Source organism: Xenopus tropicalis, chromosome 9, assembly GCF_000004195.4.
Source record: "Xenopus tropicalis strain Nigerian chromosome 9, UCB_Xtro_10.0, whole genome shotgun sequence".
Classification (NCBI taxonomy): Eukaryota; Metazoa; Chordata; class Amphibia; order Anura; family Pipidae; genus Xenopus; species Xenopus tropicalis.
Window position 1 is genome coordinate 40,427,100 of NC_030685.2, and position 20,538 is coordinate 40,447,637.

Consider the following 20,538-nt stretch of genomic DNA (forward strand, 5'->3'; position numbering starts at 1 on the left):
ACCATATCTTGTTTCAATTAAAGTGACCAGTGCCCATAAATACAAAATAGCCACCATCATTAAGCCCCGGATGTAAAACACCCTTCCACATATCATACAAACTAAAAAAGGAAAACATTTTTTTTTTTTTAACTGTATAAAACACATAACTAACATGTGTTAATGTGTGTAATCATAACACCACAGTCCTCAATAATACCAACATAAATATAAATGTTGAGGCTAACAAAAAGTGGTACTAACCCAATAATAGACAACAAAGAAATAAAAGATATAAAGTAGAAATAAAAGTAAAAAGTAGATAAGGCTTAATGTCATATATCATCATATAAGTGAAATAGAAGCAATATATGCCATTTATAAAAAGCACAATTATAAAGTAAATGTGTATCAATAAATATGTGAACTAAAAAATATTCTTTCTAAAAAGGACCACAACCATATCAGAACCTATTAAAAATCTATAGCACTATCAAAGATCTCAGAAGGAGGGAATCAAAGTATTCGATGGTGGCTGTTTTGTATTTATGGGCACTGGTCTTTTTAATTGAAACAAGATATGGTATTGCACTTGCTAATTGATTGTGAGCACTGATAGGTTAATTTGGGTATTTATGTGTGCACCTCCCTTCCTTCCCTCATCCTGATGACGATCCTGTGGGGATTGAAAAGTGTTGATTCGGTGACTAAATAAATTGACTTTTTCTACACTAAAATGCCGTGAGTGCTCTCTTTACACGCATTTTTGTATTTTTTGGTCAGCACCCGGCGAGAGCCTTTGATGTGGTGAGTGCCGATTCTCTGCAGACTAATTAAATATATATATATATATATAATATACTAGTACCATTGTATCATACTTAAATTCTTTCAGTTGAATTGTGATATTACCCCTTGTAATTCTTAATCAAAGGACTCCCAAGGTGTCATATATCTACAGAAGGTACAATTAGGACATTTAAAGCATCCTGGTTTGTCGCCACGTAACCATGATCCAGCCCTAATTGTACCTCCTGTAGATATGATAGCTAGGGAGTCCTTTTCTACACCCACAGATGGGTAAACGTTTTTCCATCAGGCATCATATTACTTCTTTGCATGTGATTTACTTGATAACCTGTCCATGTGGCTTTTCCTATGTAGCTAAGACCGACCAGATGGATGGATGGTCACCGCTCAACCATTAGTACTGCTTTTAGGGACGGGGTGACGAACAAACCAGTGGTAAAACATTTTTTGGAATGTGGGCATAGGTTACCTACTTTCTGCTACATTGCGATTGACCATGTCCCTCCCATTAGGAGGAGGGGGGGGGTGATAGATCTCAACTTGCAAACCTGCAAAGGGAAGAGTTCTGGAGAAAAACTCTTAAAACACTATCCCCATTTGGATTAAATGAGTACTGTTCATATTCATGCTTCCTTAATCAGCGACAAGGGGTAATAGATACCCTGAGGGTAATTTCCTAGATGTGTTGTTTATTATGAATTACGCTTTATGCTCTGCTGCCAATATCGTTTAACCTACACCTTTGGGTAATGGATTGAGTACTTTGGCGTTCTTTGTGAATTGTTTTATATTGTTTTCTCCTGGGTGCAGGGTTCTTTCTGGTGTTTGAATCAGTCACATGACTAGGAGGAAACAGGCTATTGGATATGGGTCTGTTCTTTTAAGTATTTATAGAAGTATTGGTTTTAATCTGGATGTGGTCTTGATAAAGGTCTTAGAAGGATACCAAAACATTTTTCAACAAAAGCTATTTTTTAAAGGATTCCTGGTGTGCACCAGTCTACACATAAACTTGTATCTAAATGCTTAATGCCAGGTAGATCAGCTATTTTCTCAGGAGTGCTGAATTCATCTGTATGTATATATATTGTTCAAAAATGGACAGTACACACATTTAAAGTGCAAAACATGTATTCTAAAAAAAAAAAAAAAACTTCATATTCATACTTTACATAAAAGCGATGTTTCGAGGCCTCAAGGCATGTGAGCAGTAACTCCATATGCATACTTGTAAAGGAAGCTATTTATAATCCACAAAGGGGAAGTGACCACATAATATATCATATATACATGGTACAGGGTTCCATCCCTGTCATTGCTGATAACATAATAGCAAAGCAATACTGTCCCATTATGCTGTACAACAGCTCATTTCCACTCTCAATTGCACCAAATCCTAGCTAAGCCTTTAACAAACAAATATAAATTGTAATCTTTATTGAGTCCATTCGGATGTAGGGAATTTAGTCGTTTAATCCACCATACCTTCCCCTATTTAAGTCTAAATACCCAGGTGCCCCCCTTTTTGTGGGGGAACTCCCTCCAAAACAGTATATCTCATCTGTTCGGGGGTGTGACCCTGTTCTTTGAAATGTTTTGATAGAGTGGTAATATAACATTCCCCACATTAATTGTGGATTTATGTTGTGAAATCCGAGATTTTACTTTTTGTACTGTTTCTCCTACATATATACACTGCTCAAAAAAATAAAGGGAACACTTAAACAACACAATGTAACTCCAAGTCAATCACACTTCTGTGAAATCAAACTGTCCACTTAGGTAGCAACACTGATTGACAATCAGTTTCACATGCAGTTGTGCAAATGGAATAGACAAAGGGTAGAAAATATAGGCAATCTGCAAGACATCCCCAATTAAAGGGTGGTTCTGCAGGTGGTGACCACAGACCACTTCTCAGTTCCTATGCTTTCTAGGTGATGTTTTGGTCACTTTTGAATGCTCTAGTGGTAGCATGAGACGGAGTCTACAACCCACACAAATGACTCAGGTAGTGCAGCTCAACCAGGATGGCACATCAATGCGAGCTGTGGCAAGAAGGTTTGCTGTGTCTGTCAGCGTAGTGTCCAGAGCATGGAGGCGCTACCAGGAGACAGGCCAGTACATCAGGAGGCGTGGAGGAGGCCGTAGGAGGGCAACAACCCAGCAGCAGGACCGCTACCTCCGCCTTTGTGCAACGAGGAACAGGAGGAGCACTGCCAGAGCCCTGCAAAATGACCTACAGCGGGCCACAAATGTGCATGTGTCTGCTCAAACGGTCAGAAACGGACTCCATGAGGGTGGTATGAGGGCCCAACGTCCACAGGTGGGGGTTGTGCTTACAGCCCAACACCGTGCAGGATGTTTGGCATTTGCCAGAGAACACCAAGATTGGCAAATTCACCACTGGTGCCCTGTGCTCTTCACAGATGAAAGCAGGTTCACACTGAGCACATGTGACAGATGTGACAGAGTCTGGAGACGCCATGGAGAACTTTCTGCTGCCTGCAACATCCTCCAGCATGATTGGTTTGGCAGTGGGTCAGTAATGGTGTGGGGTGGCATTTCTTTGGGGGGCCACACAGCCCTCCATGTGCTCGCCAGAGGTAGCCTGACTGCCATTAGGTACCAAGATGAGATCCTTAGACCCCTTGTGAGACCATATGCTGGTGCGGTTGGCCCTGGGTTCCTTCTAATGCAAGCCAATGCTAGACCTCATGTGGCTGGAGTGTGCCAGCAGTTCCAGCAAGATGAAGACATTGATGCTATGGACTGGCCCGCCTGTTCCCCAGACCTGAATCCAATTGAGCACATCTGGTACATTATGTCTCGCTCAGGAGACCATCCACCACCTCATCAGGAGCATGCCCAGGCATTGTAGGGAGGTCATAGAGGCACGTGGAGGCCACACACGTTTTGACTTGTTTTAAGGACATTACATCAAAGTTGGATCAGCCTGTATTGTTTTTTTCCACTTTAATTTTGAGTGTGACTCCAAATCCAGACCTCTGTGGGTTAATAAATTTGATTTCCATTGATAATTTTTGTGTGATTTTGTTGTCAGCACATTCAACTATGTAAAGAACGTAAAAGTATTTAATAAGAATATTTCATTCATTCAGATCTAGGATGTCTTATTTTTGTGTTCCCTTTATTTTTTTGATCAGTGTGTATGTGTATATATAATATTATATTTTTTTTATATATAATTGTATGGGATACTGTCCCAAATCGAAAGACATCAGGACCAGATTTCCTACTCTGTGAGTTTTATAGTATAGATATGGAATCTTGATGGTAGCTGAGGAACTACAAATCCATACTGATGGCACAACAGTTTTTTTTTAATATGAAAATGTTTATTAGTAGCCTTATAGTGCTTGAATGATGGTAATAGATTCCATACTTATTATTACAGTGACTGATATTTTTTTTTTATTTTATACATTTAATATGGATCAATCATTTTCCACCATATTTATCTCTCAAATTTTCAAGGTTCATTATGCCATGTGCTATTGCAGCTAAGGTCAGTGTCAACCAGGATTTCCTCCACTGGTGTGTCTATGCCAGCAGAGAGAGGCTGATCTGCTCCTGCACCCCACCACCACCATCTTGTGCACACTGCATTGATCTGTCAGCATGCACACAAATTGAAAAATGTCAAGGACAATTGTTGTTAAGTGGCCAGCAATTAATTAAATTTAATTATTTGATTAATCAAGTAATTAAATATGAAGTAATAAGAGAATAGGTAATGTTTATCACTGAATTATTATCATGCTAATTTCATTTCTAGAAAGTGTGTGTGTGTGTCTCTGTCTGTCTTAGGGCTCTGGCACACGAGGAGATTTGTCACCTGCGTTTTTTCCCCCCGGCGCTTTGGCGACAAGTCACCACAACAATACACACAAAGAGATTTCATGCGAGTTGAGCTCCAGGCGATCTGCTACCCATGGTACCACTCAACAGTTACCCCTCCCACATGTTTACTCAAGTCGCTCAGAAAAGGGTCTGTGTGCAATTTGAAACAGCAGTCGACTTAAAGTAGCCTCGTATGTTTTGACGCTGGCGATTTCCATTGGTTTAGCATTGGCGTCTTGTCGTTCGTCTTGTCACCAAATCGCTCTTTTAAAAATCGCCGGCGACAAATCTCCTCAGGTGCCAGAGCCCTTATAGCAGAGAGGCTAGCATTGCAAGATAAGTAGTTAAAATACACTTAACATAATGCTTTTGGGAAACATCATTTCTTCACAGCTTAAAATGTTAAATGCAGGGCTACCTCTTACTTGGCTGCCAGATTACCACATGTAAGGTATTTTATACAGTATGTGGGGATCCTAATCTTAATTTAGGGAAAGTTATTTTTAGGAGACTTGTTGTCCTTGGGTAGTGCATATTCCCTGTGGGCAACAAACCTTGTTGTATACCATTGCTCTTAGAGTTCGGTTGCTTAAAATGTAATTAATGAGTCCTTGTAACATGCAGTTGGGACAATGGGAACCTGTTGTAGGTCACTATGTACCCTATCCTATTACTAAAGCTAATTTTATACTAAGACTTATGCAGCCATTAGCAGATGCCAAAAACTTCACAGTCAAGGACAATTGTTGCTAAGTGGGCAGCGAAAACTTCTCAGGTCACTTTTTTTGTAATGTCCTTAACATGGTGTGGAACTTGTCCTTGTTTTCTTGGTGTGGGAAACCATAACCCTGTCTATGTAACAGCATACAGTGGGATTTGTAAAACTATAGAAAGTTGTGACAACAAATAGCATTTTGACATCAGATATGCTACCTGAAGGCAGAGTCAAATGACGGCAGATTCAGATTTTGCAACACATAAAGAATATGATTTTGCATGTAGGTAAACAATGTAATCTGCTGAAGTTAAATGAATGAGTGCTCTTACTGAATCCTAGAAAAAGAAACGATAGAAATCAAATGATAGCAGTGGCTGTCTAGCATACTTCTTTGACTGTATATAACTTATTGCAGAATACAAGTACTGGGCAACTACAAAAAAGATCAACCAAATGCTATAAATTGCTCCAATCCACAGTGAACTGCAATTGATGCTATGTGCCAGGGCCTGTCTACTGACTGACAAGTATTGCTCGAAAATGCGCTACTGCCTTGAATGGTGGTAAATTATAGTGTTATATACCCCTTTTGTGGAGTAAAACAATGTTGTGCTGACAAAGAGCTAGAAATTGCTCAGTTTAATATTACCCTGAAACTGGAAATATGGTATACAACACATAACTTACTAGAAGTGACTTTTATGTGTGTGTAATGATTCAGCTATATTATTATTATTATTATTAATAATAATAATAATAATAATAATAATAATAGTAATAATATTATATAGCGCCATCAATTTATGCAGCGCTTTACAGAATAGAGGGGTACAAAAGACAAAACAGTTAACATGTACATATAAACAATTCACAAAAATGGTCTGCAGTTACATTTGGAGGAGGATCGGAGACGCTAGGGGGAGGGCCCTGCTCGCAAGAGCTTACATTCTAAAAGGTAGGGCTGAGACATAAGGTCAGGCTAACTAGCATGGCATTAGAGTTCATGTAGGTGTGTAAAGTGACAGTAAGTGCAGAGTGAGAGGTGAAAACCAGTGGTTAGTGAATGTTTGAGGGAAGATTAGGAGTGTTTAGTGGGTAATTGCATTTCTGAGGGTTTAGGTTATAGTGAAAAGGTGAGTTTTAAGAGATCGTTTAAAGGCTTGGAGAGTCTGGCAGTGCCTAATGGGATGGGAAGAGCATTCCAGAGGATGGGTGCAGCGCGTCAGAAGTCCTGGATGTGAGAGGAGGTGATGAGTGAGGAGGAGAGAAGGAGGTCTTGTGTAGAGCGAAGGTTACGTCTGGGGTAGTACTTGGGGATTAGGGTGGTTAAATAGAGTGGTGTGGCACCAGTGAGTGCTTTGAAGGTGAGTACAAGAATCTTGAACTGAATCCTGTACATGACAGTGCAAAGATTGGCAGAGAGGGGCGGCACTTATGGAGCAGAAGGAGAGGTGTATGAGTCTGGCAGCACTGTTCATGATGGATTGGAGTGGGGTCAGTTTAGACAAGGGAAGCCCACAGAGCAGTGAGTTGCAGTAGTCTAAGCGAGATATGACAAGGGCGTGGATGAAAATTTTGGAAGTCTCATGACTGAGGAAAGGTCGAATGCGTGCAATGTTTTTGAGATGAAACCAACTTGATTTAGAGTGTTTGAATGTGGGTAGTGAAAGAGAGAGCAGAGTCAAAAGTGACTCCTAGACAGCGAGCTTGTTGAACTGGGGTTATATTAATAATTTCCACGCAGACAGTGATGTCAGGCAGGGAAACGGAGTTGGAGGGTAGGAAGATGACCAGCTCAGTTTTGTCCATGTTGATTTTTAGGTGGCGAGGGGACATGAATGCAGAAATTGCAGTTAGACAGTCAAAGACACAAGCTAGGAGTGAGGGCAGGTCTAGGGAAGAGAGGTAGATTTGGGTATCGTCTGCATATAAATGATAGTGAAATCCAAAGGAGCTAATAAGTTGACCCAGACCAGTGGTGTAGATAGAAAATAGAAGCCTTGAGGTACCCCAACTGAGAGGCTAAGGAGTGGAGGTGGAGGCTAAATGGGAGACACTGAAGGAACTGTTGGAAAGATAGGAGGATGGTGAAAATATGGTGGCAGGTCAGCGGGGCTCAAAGAAAATCCTACAGCAAGAAACACAACCAGAAATAAAGAATTACCACAATGAAAAAAAGAGAATATTACAAGTAATCATTAATTTCACATTATTTTTCAAATTTGCACCTTGGCAGTAACCCATAGCAACCAATCAGTAATTAGTCTTTTTCAACCAGCTGAAGGTAGAACAATAAAGGCAAACATCTAATTGGTTGCCATGAGTTATTGCCCAGGTGCAAATTTGCCCAGTGATTATAAATGACCCCCTAGGGCAGTGCTGTCCAACTTTTTTTTGCGTCCTACATGGTGGAGGGCCGATAATGGAAGCCAGTTTTGACCACTCCCCTTTTTTAAACCACACCCACTTGAAACCACACATGTTATCACATGACCATACCCATATTAATGGTGGTAGTACAGCAAACACCTGCCATACTCTGCCATCTCTACCCTGCCTGTGTGTGCCATACTCTGCCTGCCCTTTTCTGACTTTTTGTGCCATACTCAGCTTACCCTACCCTGCCTGTGTGTCATAATCTGCCTGCCCTACCCAGCATGTGTGCCATACTCTGCCTGCCCTATGCTGGCTGTGTGCTGGCACTGCTCCTACAGTCTGCACAATAACTTTATATTAAAAAACTTTTTAATTGCAGTGCCACCTCAGTATATGTTCTTTTTGTAGTGTGCAGGGTTTATTTGTGGGTTTCTACTGCTTCTACAGTGAGGTGTGAACAATGTGGGTGGTTACAGTCTAAACCTGAGGTGTCAACAATCTAGGGATTAAACAGTTGTGAACAACACAGGGGATTACATTTTTAAACAATACAGTGGGATTACAGCCTGAATCTGAGGTGAGAACCATGTAGGGGGCCAGGTGATCACAGTACTGATACCATTTAAATCTTACACAAAGGTAACTGAACTGGCTCAACAGGGCACTGGTAAAAACTTGGAGGGCCCTGGTCCTGTTGGGCCCCTTTTCGCTGGGCATGTTGGAGGGTAAGCCAGATTGCTGTTGATAGTTAATTCATGGCAGTAGAGATGTAGTGAGGTGGCAGATTAGTGCAACAGGTGGTCCCTAGAATCACTTCCTCCCATAAGCCTCAAATATACTAGTCTGACACTGTGTCCATGTTTCTTTTGAATAGTATATATGAAAGTTCTGCAAGTATATATGAAATATATGCTGGCATTTCAAGACCCCAAATAAAGCAAAGCTTTGTGGTTTGGAATAGAAAGCCATAATTACCTATTTTGGATTCCTCAGATGTACTTTAAAAAAATATATTGTTTCCTAGGGTGAACCTAGGATGTTTTGTCATTGAAATCTTAAGTACAGTATGCTGATTTCTGTAGAAATCCAAAAATTAGGAAAAAGGCTTCAGCAGGTTTGCTGCAAAACATTTATTGTGGGTTACCACTACCCACAATAAATGTTTTGCAGCAAACCTGCTGAAGCTTTTTTCCTAATTTTTGGATTTCTACAATTGTATTTGGTTGCAGCACAGATCAACAACTAGGAACTAAAGTTCTTTTTTGCAAGTATTTTATACAAAGTTCACCAACAATTTTTTATTTTAGTATGCTGATTTCTGTAATGGTGCTTTGAACTGTTGGTAGTGTACTAAGTTTTTGACACATACAAGTCAGAAATCTCTATAAAACTATACACATTTTGTTGTGGCACATTCATGAAACACACAGATTTCTAAATCAGCTATATTTCCACATATAAAATAAAATATTTTGGTGATATATATATCCCGATATTATGCAAAATAAACCCGTATTACAAGGCTCATGTAGATGTGGGACTGGGTTTGATGGCACAGACAAATTCATTTAAAAATGTAAGTAAAATGTTATCTCAAAGACAAAATCTGAAACTGTCTGTTTAAAAGACAAATTTACAAAAGTGGAGATAGAGGTTTGTGAATAAGGCAGAAACAACTGCACAAAAAGTGAGAATACAAAGTGTGTAAATCTGAATAACACTTTGTATTCTCACTTTTTGTGCAGTTATTTCTCCACATGTAATTTGGTATGTCAGGATGGGGATGTTTCAGACGAGAAATCTCAAATAGATTTAGTGCAGCTTTTCCTACAAAAATAAATTATACCATATCAGATTTCCTTGTATTTACTTCAATTTAGAGTCGCACACAGACACAAAAGAGTTTAAAGAGAACAGTTTTATTAAGGTTTTATCAAGACAGTGGAGTGCCCGAAATGGTCTGTAGATGTGATGTATTTTGTCACAGGCTTATCTGTACTTGGAGGTAAGAACAGTAGAGATGGCAGCGAGGAACTTGTCCCAAGCAGCCTGGGCTGTTGCATCAAAGTCATCCGGAAAGTGCACAGCCAGAGTAACTTCGATAGCGTGAGACAGCAACTGCAAGAAAAGGAAATTGGGATCAGTCTACAATATTAATGAATACTAAGATCTGCATTTGCACATTTACTGTAGCTTTAAGTGAAGGTTGCTTTACTATGTTTTGTTGGTTTTCTAGCAGAAAATAAAAAAATAAACAATACTCCAATGGTTTGTTGAAAACTTGGACATAGCAGAGATATGCAAAACATTATTTAGATGTTCAAACATTTAGATGTTTAAATCAATACAATCATACAATACAATACAATCATCAATACAATTCATTTGTGATATTTGAAATAACAAACCTAATTCACATTTAAAGCATTGGGTGCTCACTGTACAACCCCACAATAATACAGCAGCACATACGTGCAGAAAGTGATTTATTTGTACTACACAGGTCCCTTTAGTGGCAAGAATAAATAACTAAATAACAAGACAAATAGCTGTATAATCCAAGAGCCCCTTCGTCATCATGACTGGGTAAAAGTTTAAAGTCTATGAAATCTTGCACTTGGATTGTCTTTTTTTCTTGCAAGTTCACTTACACTGTTCTAGGAACAAAGCAAAGACAAAGTATTTTGCTATTAGCTTTCCAAGTTAAATGAGACCCATTAACTATGTACTGTAATCCTGAATCTAGTACTCTACACTAGTCATGGTTTATATGACTGATAAAGGCAGACCAGCTTGGAATGCATGTATAGTGCATTTTAATACTAAGATGGTCTTGGTCTGTGGCATAAGGTGATTCGGGGAACTGTGTATCAGACTGAGCCCTGAGCTCTGGGTGTCTATACCTAGAGAAGACAATGTATTTATTTATTTAAACTCTTACCCTGAAGTTTCCAGGATCTACTCTCAGGTTGTAAGCATGCAGGTCACTCAGCTTGGACAGAGCAGCATCCAGGTTGTCCAGATGTTGGGCAGCCTCTCCAATGGCACCAAGGACCTTTCCTCCATGAACTTGGAGATCATGAGATCCAGAGCTCAAGTCGAAATGGCTGAAGTAAGTCTTGGTCTGAGGGTAGCTCAGAAATAGCCTACAAATATAAAACAACAATTAGTCATTTAATTAAAAGGTGTATATGAAAATAAATATATATGTTTTACATTTTCTATTTGCATTTATTTCAAAGCACAATTCTGCACAATTTCAATAGAATGTGTCTCTTTCTGTATGCAGCATTGCCTGTGATCAGCAGTACTGCACACAGAAGGAGCCATATAGAAGTGTTCTGGAAATTATCCTAGTTTGTGTATAATTTTAAATATGCAAGCTAAGGAGATGCACAGGGCCCAGAGCACAGTAGCAACACTGAAAAGGATAGATACAGCTACAGGAGCCATAAGAGCCTCAATATGGTATCAATATTATAAACAAGCAAAGAAAGGAAAAAAGGCAAAACTCCAAAATTAGTTTTACTTAAGTATTAAATAAATCTGTTCTACATGGTAAGAAATAGAATTAATGATGCATTAGTTATTGAGGTACAGGTATGGGATCCCTTATCCGGAAACCCGCTACCTAGAAAGCTCCGAATTACGGAAAGCCCGTCTCCCATAGAATTTTTATAACTGATTTCCTTTTTCTCTGTAATAATAAAACAGTACCTTGTAAATGATCCCAATTAAGATATAAATAATCCTTATTGGATTTAATCAATTTTTAATTTTTTTTCGTAGACTTAAGGTATGGAGATCCAAATTACGGAAAGACCCCTTATCCGGAATACCCTTGGTCCCGAGCATTCTGGATAATGGGTCCTATACCTGTATATTATATTTGTTTGAGTGGATGGAAATAGAAAGACGGATAACATTTTTAACACAGAAAGTAGATAAGAAAATGTTTCCAGTTATAAGGAATGTTACCTTTCCAAAGCTTCAGCTCCAAGGGCATTCACATTGCCAGATGCTTTTGCCCAGATAGACAAAACTGCAGCCTTCTCAGCCTCAGAGAGAAGCATCTTGATTGTGTTCTGATTGTTGGTTTCAGATGAAAACCTAAAAAATGCTTGTGCTGTCCCTTGTATCACTGAGGTTTTATAGAGGAAGGGTCAGCAGAACCTGGCGGCTGTCCAACATCATTGGCCAGTTTCAAACACCACCCAGATATTATCTGTGTTGGAAATGTACTCTGGGCGTACAAACATTTGGTGGCAAATTCCTACATAGAAAAAACTGTCTGTTAAAAATTAAATTGCATTCTATGCTAAACAAATTTTTATTAGTTCATAGATATGGAATATGTGGTGCTTAATAAATAAATAAATATAAATACATACATACATAATACAATTAAGTTGAATAAAAGCAGCAACATCACTTTTTTTATATAGTACTATGAGGTTACCCACCTCTTCATAATATTACAGCTAGTTAACATAAGTGTTTTAGAATGAAAAGGGAAATGTGGGGATCATCGTTATATAAACTGTGCCCTGTATTTCTTGCTAAAATGTCTATAATTTTTATGTTATAGGCCCATTTTCCATAGAGACCTCCCTAAAATGATTTTTCATTAGTACATTGGAACCTCAATAAGTTTCTGATTGCACAGCGAGTTTGGGAGCTGCTAGCGAGTGTTGCATGTAATCTAAAGTGTTGCATGTAAATTAAGTGTATAGCAGGCGTTATAAACAAAAAAGGCGTTTGAAACTTAAAAGGCACTATACAAGGCATTGCACTCGGGAGACTGTAAGTACCCAGTTGCAATATGAGTTGCAGTATGATTGCTGGTGTGACTCAGTGTGCATCTTGTCGCATGTATGTGGTCCTGGAGCAGCAGTTCCATGCAGCATTTACTTGTGAGAGATGCAGGTGCGTTTTCCTCTTGGAATCTGAGGTGCAGAATCTAAGGGGGGAACTGGCAGCACTGAGGGCAGCTGCAAACATGGGGGAGAACAGGAGGCTCACTGAGCAACCACTGGCAGGGGCCGGTGTAGTGAGGGGTGGAGAAGGGACAGTGGAGGTTAATGAGGGAGACAAATTTGTGACAGTTAAGAGGGGAAGTAGGGGACACAAGGGTAGGGGGGCTGGTTCACAGCTTGTACAAACCAACAGATTTGCCGCTTTAGGTGAAGATGCTGGGGAAGGCAGCTCTGAGCTAGCATGTATGGAGCAGGCTGACTCTCAGAGCACCCTGGGAGCCGGCACCTCTAATTCAGGTGGGGGGAATAGTGCTAGGAAGGGAAGGCAGGCTATAGTTGTAGGGGATTAAATTATTAGAAAGGTGGATAGGGTAATTTGTCACAAAGACCCTACATGCCGAACTGTGTGTTGCTTGCCTGGTGCTAGGGTTCGGCATGTGGTGGAACGAGTGGACAAATTGTTGGGAGGGGCTGGGGAAGACCCGGTGGTCTTGGTACACATAGGTACCAATGACAAAGTTAGAGGAGGGGGGGAAGTCCTCAAGAACGATTTTAAAAAGCTAGGTGCGAAGTTGAGGGCGAGGACTTCCAAGGTAATTTTCTCAGAGATATTACCTGTGCCACGAGCAACATTAAGAAGGCAGCGGGAGCTTAGGGAGATTAATGCGTGGCTGAGAGATTGGTGCAGGGAGGAGGGCTTTGGGTTTCTCCAGAACTGGGCTGATTTCTCAATCGGCTACAGGCTCTTTGCCAGGGATGGGCTGCACCTCAATGATGATGGGGCAGCTGCTTTGGGGAAAAAGATGGCTAGAGGGTTGGAGGAGATTTTAAACTAGCAGTGGGGGGGGAGGGTGCAGCGGGAAATTCTGTGGTAGACAGGATAGATGAGGTAGTGGGCATAGTAAGGGAAAATGGGGGAGGAGACTTGCTTCAGGATACTGATAATGGCAGGGGGGCCCATAAGTTGTTTACACGTCATTCTCACGCCGGAACCAGTATTAAATGTATGTTTACCAATGCAAGGAGTCTGACTGGTAAAATGGGAGAGCTGGAGGTACTGGCGTTGGAGCGGAAATATGATGTGACTGGTGTTGCTGAAACTTGGTTGAATGAGTCTCATGACTGGGCTGTAAATATTGGGGGGTATACATTGTTTAAGCAGGAATTAAAAGCAAATATTAAGGAGGAAGTGATGGGGGTAACCGAGGGAGCTGAATCCTTATGGGTTGAGCTTCTCACAGATAGTAAAGAATCTACCAAACTAATTTGTAGGGGTTTGCTATAGACCCCCTAATGTAAGGGAAGAGGAGGAGGCCCAGCTCCTGTTGCAAATAGAAAAGGCTGCTAGTTTGGGGCAAGTGATAATAATGGGGGATTTTAATTACCCTGATATTGACTGGGGCAATAGTACTGCCAGGACAGTAAATGGGAACAAGTTTATAAACTTGCTGCATGACAACTTTATGTCACAAGTTGTTGAGGAGCCAACCAGGAACCATGCTATACTAGATCTAGTGATCTCTAATGACCCAGAACGTATAGCAAATGTGCAAGTGGTTGAACCCCTGGGTAATAGTGACCATAATGTTATTTCATTTGATGTTTGGTGCAGGAAACAAATTTACACGGGGGCAACAAAGACACTGAATTTTAGGAAGGCAAATTTTAGCTCCTTCAGGGCAGTGCTTCAGGGCATAGATTGGGGCATTATGTTTTCTGATAAAAACACAGAGCAGAAATGGTTGTCATTTAAAATGATATTAAATCATTACTGTTCTCAATTCATTCCATTAATAAGAAAAAGTAGAAGTGTTAAGAATCACCCCATGTGGCTTAACTCTGAGGTAAAGAAGTTAATAGGGAGAAAAAGGAAAGCTTTTAAGAAATATAAGTCAGAGGGGACAGTAGCTGCGTTTAATGATTATAAACACTATAACAAGTGTTGTAAAACAGCAATCTGGAAGGCAAAGATAGAAAATGAGGAGTGCATCGCGGCCGAGGCCAAGACTAACCCCAAAAAGTTTTTTAAGTATATTAATAGTAAAAAGATGCAGGTTGAGGGTGTGGCCCCATTGAGTTATAGTAACAATATGGTTACAGCGGATACAGAAAAGGCAGATGTGCTTAACCAGTTCTTTTCTTCTGTGTATACAGTAGAGGAGCCAGTGGGCCAAGTCCCACCCAATAGCTTCCCTGTTGCCTCAGCTCCAACTACACAGTGGTTGGCACAGGATATGGTGCTTAAAGGGTTACACACGATAAATGTAAACAAGGCACCTGGGCCAGATGGAATACACCCTCGGGTACTGAGAGAGCTAGGGGCAGAATTGCAGTGGCCCTTGTTTCTGATATTCTCAGACTCGCTTTCATCAGGTATGGTACCTAGGGATTGGAAGAAGGCGAATGTCATTCCTATATTTAAAAAGGGAGTAAGATCTCAGCCTGGCAATTATAGGCCTGTAAGTTTGACATCCGTGGTGGGCAAGTTATTTGAAGGTTTGTTAAGGGATCACATTCAAAATTATGTACTGGAGAATGCCATTATGAGTAATCAGCATGGCTTTATGAAGGACAGGTCATGTCAGACCAATTTAATTGCTGGACAGTGGGGATGCAGTAGATATAATCTATTTGGATTTTGCCAAAGCATTTGATACCGTTCCCCACAAACGACTGCTTTCTAAGCTAAGGTATATTGGTCTTAGTGAAGTCGTTTGCACATGGATAGAAAACTGGCTACAGGATCGGGTACAGAGGGTGGTTGTTAATGGTACATTCTCTACTTGTAATAAGGTTCTCACTGGGGTCCCTCAGGGTTCTGTACTGGGTCCACTTTTGTTTAACTTGTTCATAAATGACTTAGGGGAGGGTATTATGAGTAATGTATCAGTGTTTGCAGATGACACAAAACTCTGCAGACCAGTCAATTCTATCCAGGATGTGACATCCCTGCAGCAGGATCTTGACCAACTGGCAATCTGGGCGGCTAAGTGGCAGATGAGTTTTAATGTGGATAAATGTAAGGTCATGCACCTGGGATGTAAAAATATGCAAGCCACTTATACCCTTAATGGGACTGCACTAGGCAAATCCATAATGGAGAAGGACCTTGGAGTCCTTGTAGATAATAAACTTGGCTGTAGCAAGCAATGCCAGGCAGCAGCTGCAAGGGCAAACAAGGTTTTGAGCTGTATTAAAAGGGGTATAGATTCACGGGAGGAGGGGATTATTCTTCCCCTTTACAGAGCACTGGTAAGGCCACATCTAGAATATGCTGTTCAGTTTTGGTCTCCAGTGCTCAAACGGACATTATTGAGTTAGAGAGGGTCCAGAGAAGGGCAACTAAGCTGGTAAAGGGTATGGAAAGTCTCAGTTATGAAGAAAGACTGGCCAAGTTGGGTCTGTTTACACTGGAGAAGAGGCGCTTAAGAGGTGACATGATAACTATGTATAAATATATAAAGGGATCATATAATAACCTTTCTAATGTTTTATTTACCAGTAGGTCCTTCCAACGGACACGAGGGCATCCACTCCATTTAGAAGAAGGGAGGTTCCATTTAAATATTCAGAAAGGATTTTTTACTGTGAGAGCTGTGAAGTTGTGGAATTCCCTCCCCGAATCAGTCGTACTGGCTGATACATTATATAGCTTTAAGAAGGGGCTGGATGGATTCTTAGCAAGTGAGGGAATACAGGGTTATGGAAGATAGCTCTTAGTACAAGTTGATCCAGGGACTGGTCCGATTGCCATCTTGGAGTCAGGAAGGAATTTTTTCCCCTCTGCGGCAAATTAGAGAGGCTTCAGATGGGGTTTTTTTGCCTTCCTCTGGATCAACTAGTAGTTAGGCAGGTTATATATAGGCATTATGGTTGAACTTGATGGACGTATGTCTTTTTTCAACCCAACTTACTATGTTACTATGTTACATTATAATAAGACATTTTCTAAAAGCATATGCATGTCTATGTGTTGTAAATATGAGCAATAGATATGACAAATCTATCATTATAAAGACACAAGAGTCTTGGAGTCAGGAAGGAATTATTTCCCCCTCTGCGTCAAATTATAGAGTCTTCAGATGGGGTTTTTTGCCTTCCTCTGGATCAACTAGCAGTTTTTTTGTTGTACAAATTGGGAATTAGGTAATTTATTAATAGGTAATCAAAAAGGAGATGAGTTGTCAGCGCTCAGTTTTCCTTTAAAAATTAGTACCACACTTTGGCAAAATTAGTACGCTCACATGTCACGTCAAGGCCCCTCATTGTACATGAGTACTACACTGCCTATTAGCGTTCTAATGGGGTTCTAATAGCAACCAATCAGCAGGTAACATATCTTAATCACCTGTTTAAAAAAAAAAAATCTTATTGGTTGCTATGGGTTGCTGTTCCTGGACAAACTTAGTGCCTTTTATTACATATGGGGGTAGACAGACCATGTTACATTTATCATTAAAGGAGACATAAAGGATAAACGAAAAACCTCTAATCTTGTAGGCAGTTATTAATAATATATGTTGCTGGTTTCACTTTGCTCTAAAAATTAATACTACCTGTAAAAATGACCCCTTTATTGGGGCTCCCAATAGATTCTCTCAGGTCACTGTCTGTGTTTCAAATGAGTGTACCAAAAGCACAGTAGAAGGGGAATAGCCAATCGCAGCCCTGTGGTCACACAAGCAAAGAGAGTATTCAGTTCCCTGTCAGGCCAGCCTAGCTTCTGATGAGCAATCAAGGAGCTTTTAAGGCTAATGCCAGACATGGCGTTTTTTTTAATTCTCTCGTCGGCTGAAAAACGCACAATATCATCATCCATAGAAATAACTTAAACAGTCTCAATGGAAAACACACTATGCGTAAATATGCTAGAAAACGCGTTACCACGGACTTTTCATGCATTTGCCGACATACGCCATTATGTTTATATATTATTATATTTGTAGCAAACATTGCTTCTAGCTTCCATTCAGCCTTTAAAACAGGGCTTTTTTTATGTGTTTACAAACGCATACTGAGCATGTACAAATGCACAAATATTGTTTTTATATGTGTTATTTTTAAACACACCTAAGTACGTTTTTGTCAGTTCCAAATGAATCCCTTTATTCTATTATCTTCTGAAAGGGCATTAAGCTCAAGAAAATGCAGCATGTTGCATCACAAAAAACAATAAAACGCAAATGAATTAAAAGGCAACTCTAAACACTCATGGGTACAACCAAGCAGAATATAATAGCTGATGTAATTAATAATATATTAAACACATTAAAATTAATTAAAATTATTATTAAAAAAATATTAATTAATAATTTAGCTGATGTGTTTAGGTGCGCTAAAACCTACATCTAAAATGCACATCAGAGACATTGAAAAACACCTGTGTAAGAAGCTTTACTAAACTTATGTTAGAAATTTCAAAACCATGGCCCTTTAGCTGTTGTGTTAATCAACAACTGTCAGATGGTTCTGAGAAATGCAATCAAGCAACAACAAGGATTTTGAGTGCCCTAATTTGCTCTGTGTTCCATTAACCTTACTTTAGTACCCATGCAGTGTACAGAGACAAAGCGGGTGTGGTGCTTTACTTTATCTACTTTCCAAATGTATTTCTAGTCTAGATTAGAACTGGTCACTTTGTAGAAAACCCCTGTAATAATCTTCAGTCACTTACATTTTTAAACAGGCAACAAGCTGAAAGATTTTCACAAACTAAAGGTTTGGAATAAGTGATATGACTCTATTTTGCTTGATTATCCACTCCTGAAATACAAAGATTTGAAGTGGAGCAGTTAAACTGCAGCTATAGATACATTTCATTTAAAATGATTGTAGGAAATAGAAAAGGAGGAGACATTAACCTTAAAGTTTTGAATACAGGCCCTTTTAGGAAACAGAAAGCTCACTGCCCATGTGCAAACCAAGGAATTGCCTTATCGTCACTGGAGGCTGGGGGGAAGGGGCCTAAAATGGGTAACTTCAGGGAAAATTTAAATATGACATTTTAATTGTAGAGTAGGTCTTTATATAAATGGCATACTGTAATCTCAAAATCCCAAATGTAAAAAAAGAAGAAAATGACCTATGTGTGTGTAAAATTGTGAATGTAATGTCTCCTGTTTGAAATGAAACATCTTATTGGTCACTGAGTTCCTGCACTTGGGCAAACTTTGTGCCTTTTTTAACATATAGGGGGCAGTGTCTTGATTTAGATTAATATGCAAGGAAACCATACATTTTCAAATTTGGGTTTCATCGGGATTGGGATTCATTACAAGTTGTTTGAACTTGGAACTAAGAACATGACATGGTAAAAAATGAGTTCAGTAAGCTCATCTATCTATATTAATATATCCTGAATGTAGAAATGGTAACATCAGTTAACTGCAACCCTACAAATCAAATGTCATGGGACATCTAGAAAATTTTTGTTCAGTAGCAATTCAGGAGGTATAGGTTGAAATTACTTGCTCGATGTGCTAACCTAAGGATGATAACCTTAAAATGAACCTATGAATGATTTGGGCCAATGCTATCTGTCATATACTGTGTGCTTGTCCTGTGCCTGTTTCCACTGGTCATTTTTTAAAGTGCTTATTTATTTCAATGAGTGTTCAGTACATTTTCCTAAACTTAGGGTTATAACAAATGGCGCCATATGTGTCTTCAAATTCCTAAAACTGTTAATTTCATTGCACCCCTTTATATATAAATGCTAAATGTATCCAGTCCAACAATTCTTATACATAGTGGGCTAATAAATATGTATTTATAAATGTTTAAACATTCATTGCCCAGTTCACCTTACAATCTAATTTCCGTATTAGAGATACACAAAGAAGTATATATTTTGTATGTATATATTTATATTCCATTAAGTTTACATACCAGGTTTGGATTGTGGAAGGAAACCAAAGATGCAGGAAAGGTGGGAGAATATACAAACAAATATACAACATGGAACTGCATGAGTGCAAAAATATTTACATCTGTCTATTGTCTCCTCAATTCATGGCTATTTCTTTTCTAATATTGTAGACAACAGGCACAAATAAGAAGCAAACAGTAATTGTATTGTGCTTGCAAGTGTCTGTATCCCAAATGTAATTTTCTCAGTAATAGCTAGGTATCCACAAAAAATGGTTCTTCAGGATGCTGTGCATAAAGTTCTTCAGGTACTACATCAGAATAGTGACTTTTTTGTTAAAATGTCATTCTACTTAATAGTATAACATGTCATTCTTGAAAGGACAAGCTAGCCATAACGAGGATAATAAAAGCTGCCCAATTGGCCCCTCAAGATCAAGTTAGCAGCTTATTGTTATTGTATATGGTACCTCCCTGATGGCCTGTCCTTTGGATATCTGGCCAATTTCAGGTTATAAGATTCCATCAGGTGCGGGAATGTTGATGAGGTTTTTTCCTGACGGCTTTTCATAGGCCTGCATACAGATCTAACTACACTGAAGTAGTTGGCAATGATTAAATCATCCAGATTTGGCCCAGTGTATAGGCAGACATATCAGGCATACTGGCAACCTCACCAAACGTAGCAGATCTTGCAGAGAATGTTGAGCTTAAGTTTTGTAATAGATAACAATAACATGTAAAAAGGAAAATGAATACTTCTCTACAGCAGTTAGCTGGTGTCTGAGATTGTTTTAAATGATAAAATTTAAGGCCAGAGGCACAAGAAGCAGATCATACAGATATCTGCGCAAAAATGCATACATTTCCGTGCTGATATTTAATATAAAACACCAAAACACCGAAACATTGAAACATTGAATAAACACTACTGGCTTTTTTAAACAG

General features: G+C 39.4%; 1 protein-coding gene across 1 annotated transcript; it reads right to left on the minus strand.

The window, feature by feature from the left end:
- Positions 1-9,650: 9,650 nt before the first annotated feature.
- hba-l5 (alpha globin larval-5) lies at positions 9,651-11,872 on the minus strand. The gene is made up of 3 exons (NM_001016009.3): positions 11,726-11,872; positions 10,689-10,893; positions 9,651-9,865 (listed from the first exon to the last, which is right to left on the minus strand). The coding sequence occupies exons 1-3, from the start codon at positions 11,818-11,820 to the stop codon at positions 9,737-9,739; spliced, it is 429 nt and encodes a 142-aa protein (NP_001016009.1). The 5' UTR covers positions 11,821-11,872; the 3' UTR covers positions 9,651-9,736.
- Positions 11,873-20,538: the final 8,666 nt, after the last annotated feature.

Bases quoted from the DNA above. Each gene is read 5' to 3' on its own strand.
- hba-l5 (NM_001016009.3), bottom strand. From the start codon at position 11,820: ATGCTTCTCTCTGAGGCTGAGAAGGCTGCAGTTTTGTCTATCTGGGCA. The intron at 10,894-11,725 runs GTAACATTCCTT...TTATATTTGTAG, and splicing joins GGAGCTGAAGCTTTGGAAAG to GCTATTTCTGAGCTACCCTC. The intron at 9,866-10,688 runs GTAAGAGTTTAA...CTTTTCTTGCAG, and splicing joins TAGATCCTGGAAACTTCAGG to TTGCTGTCTCACGCTATCGA.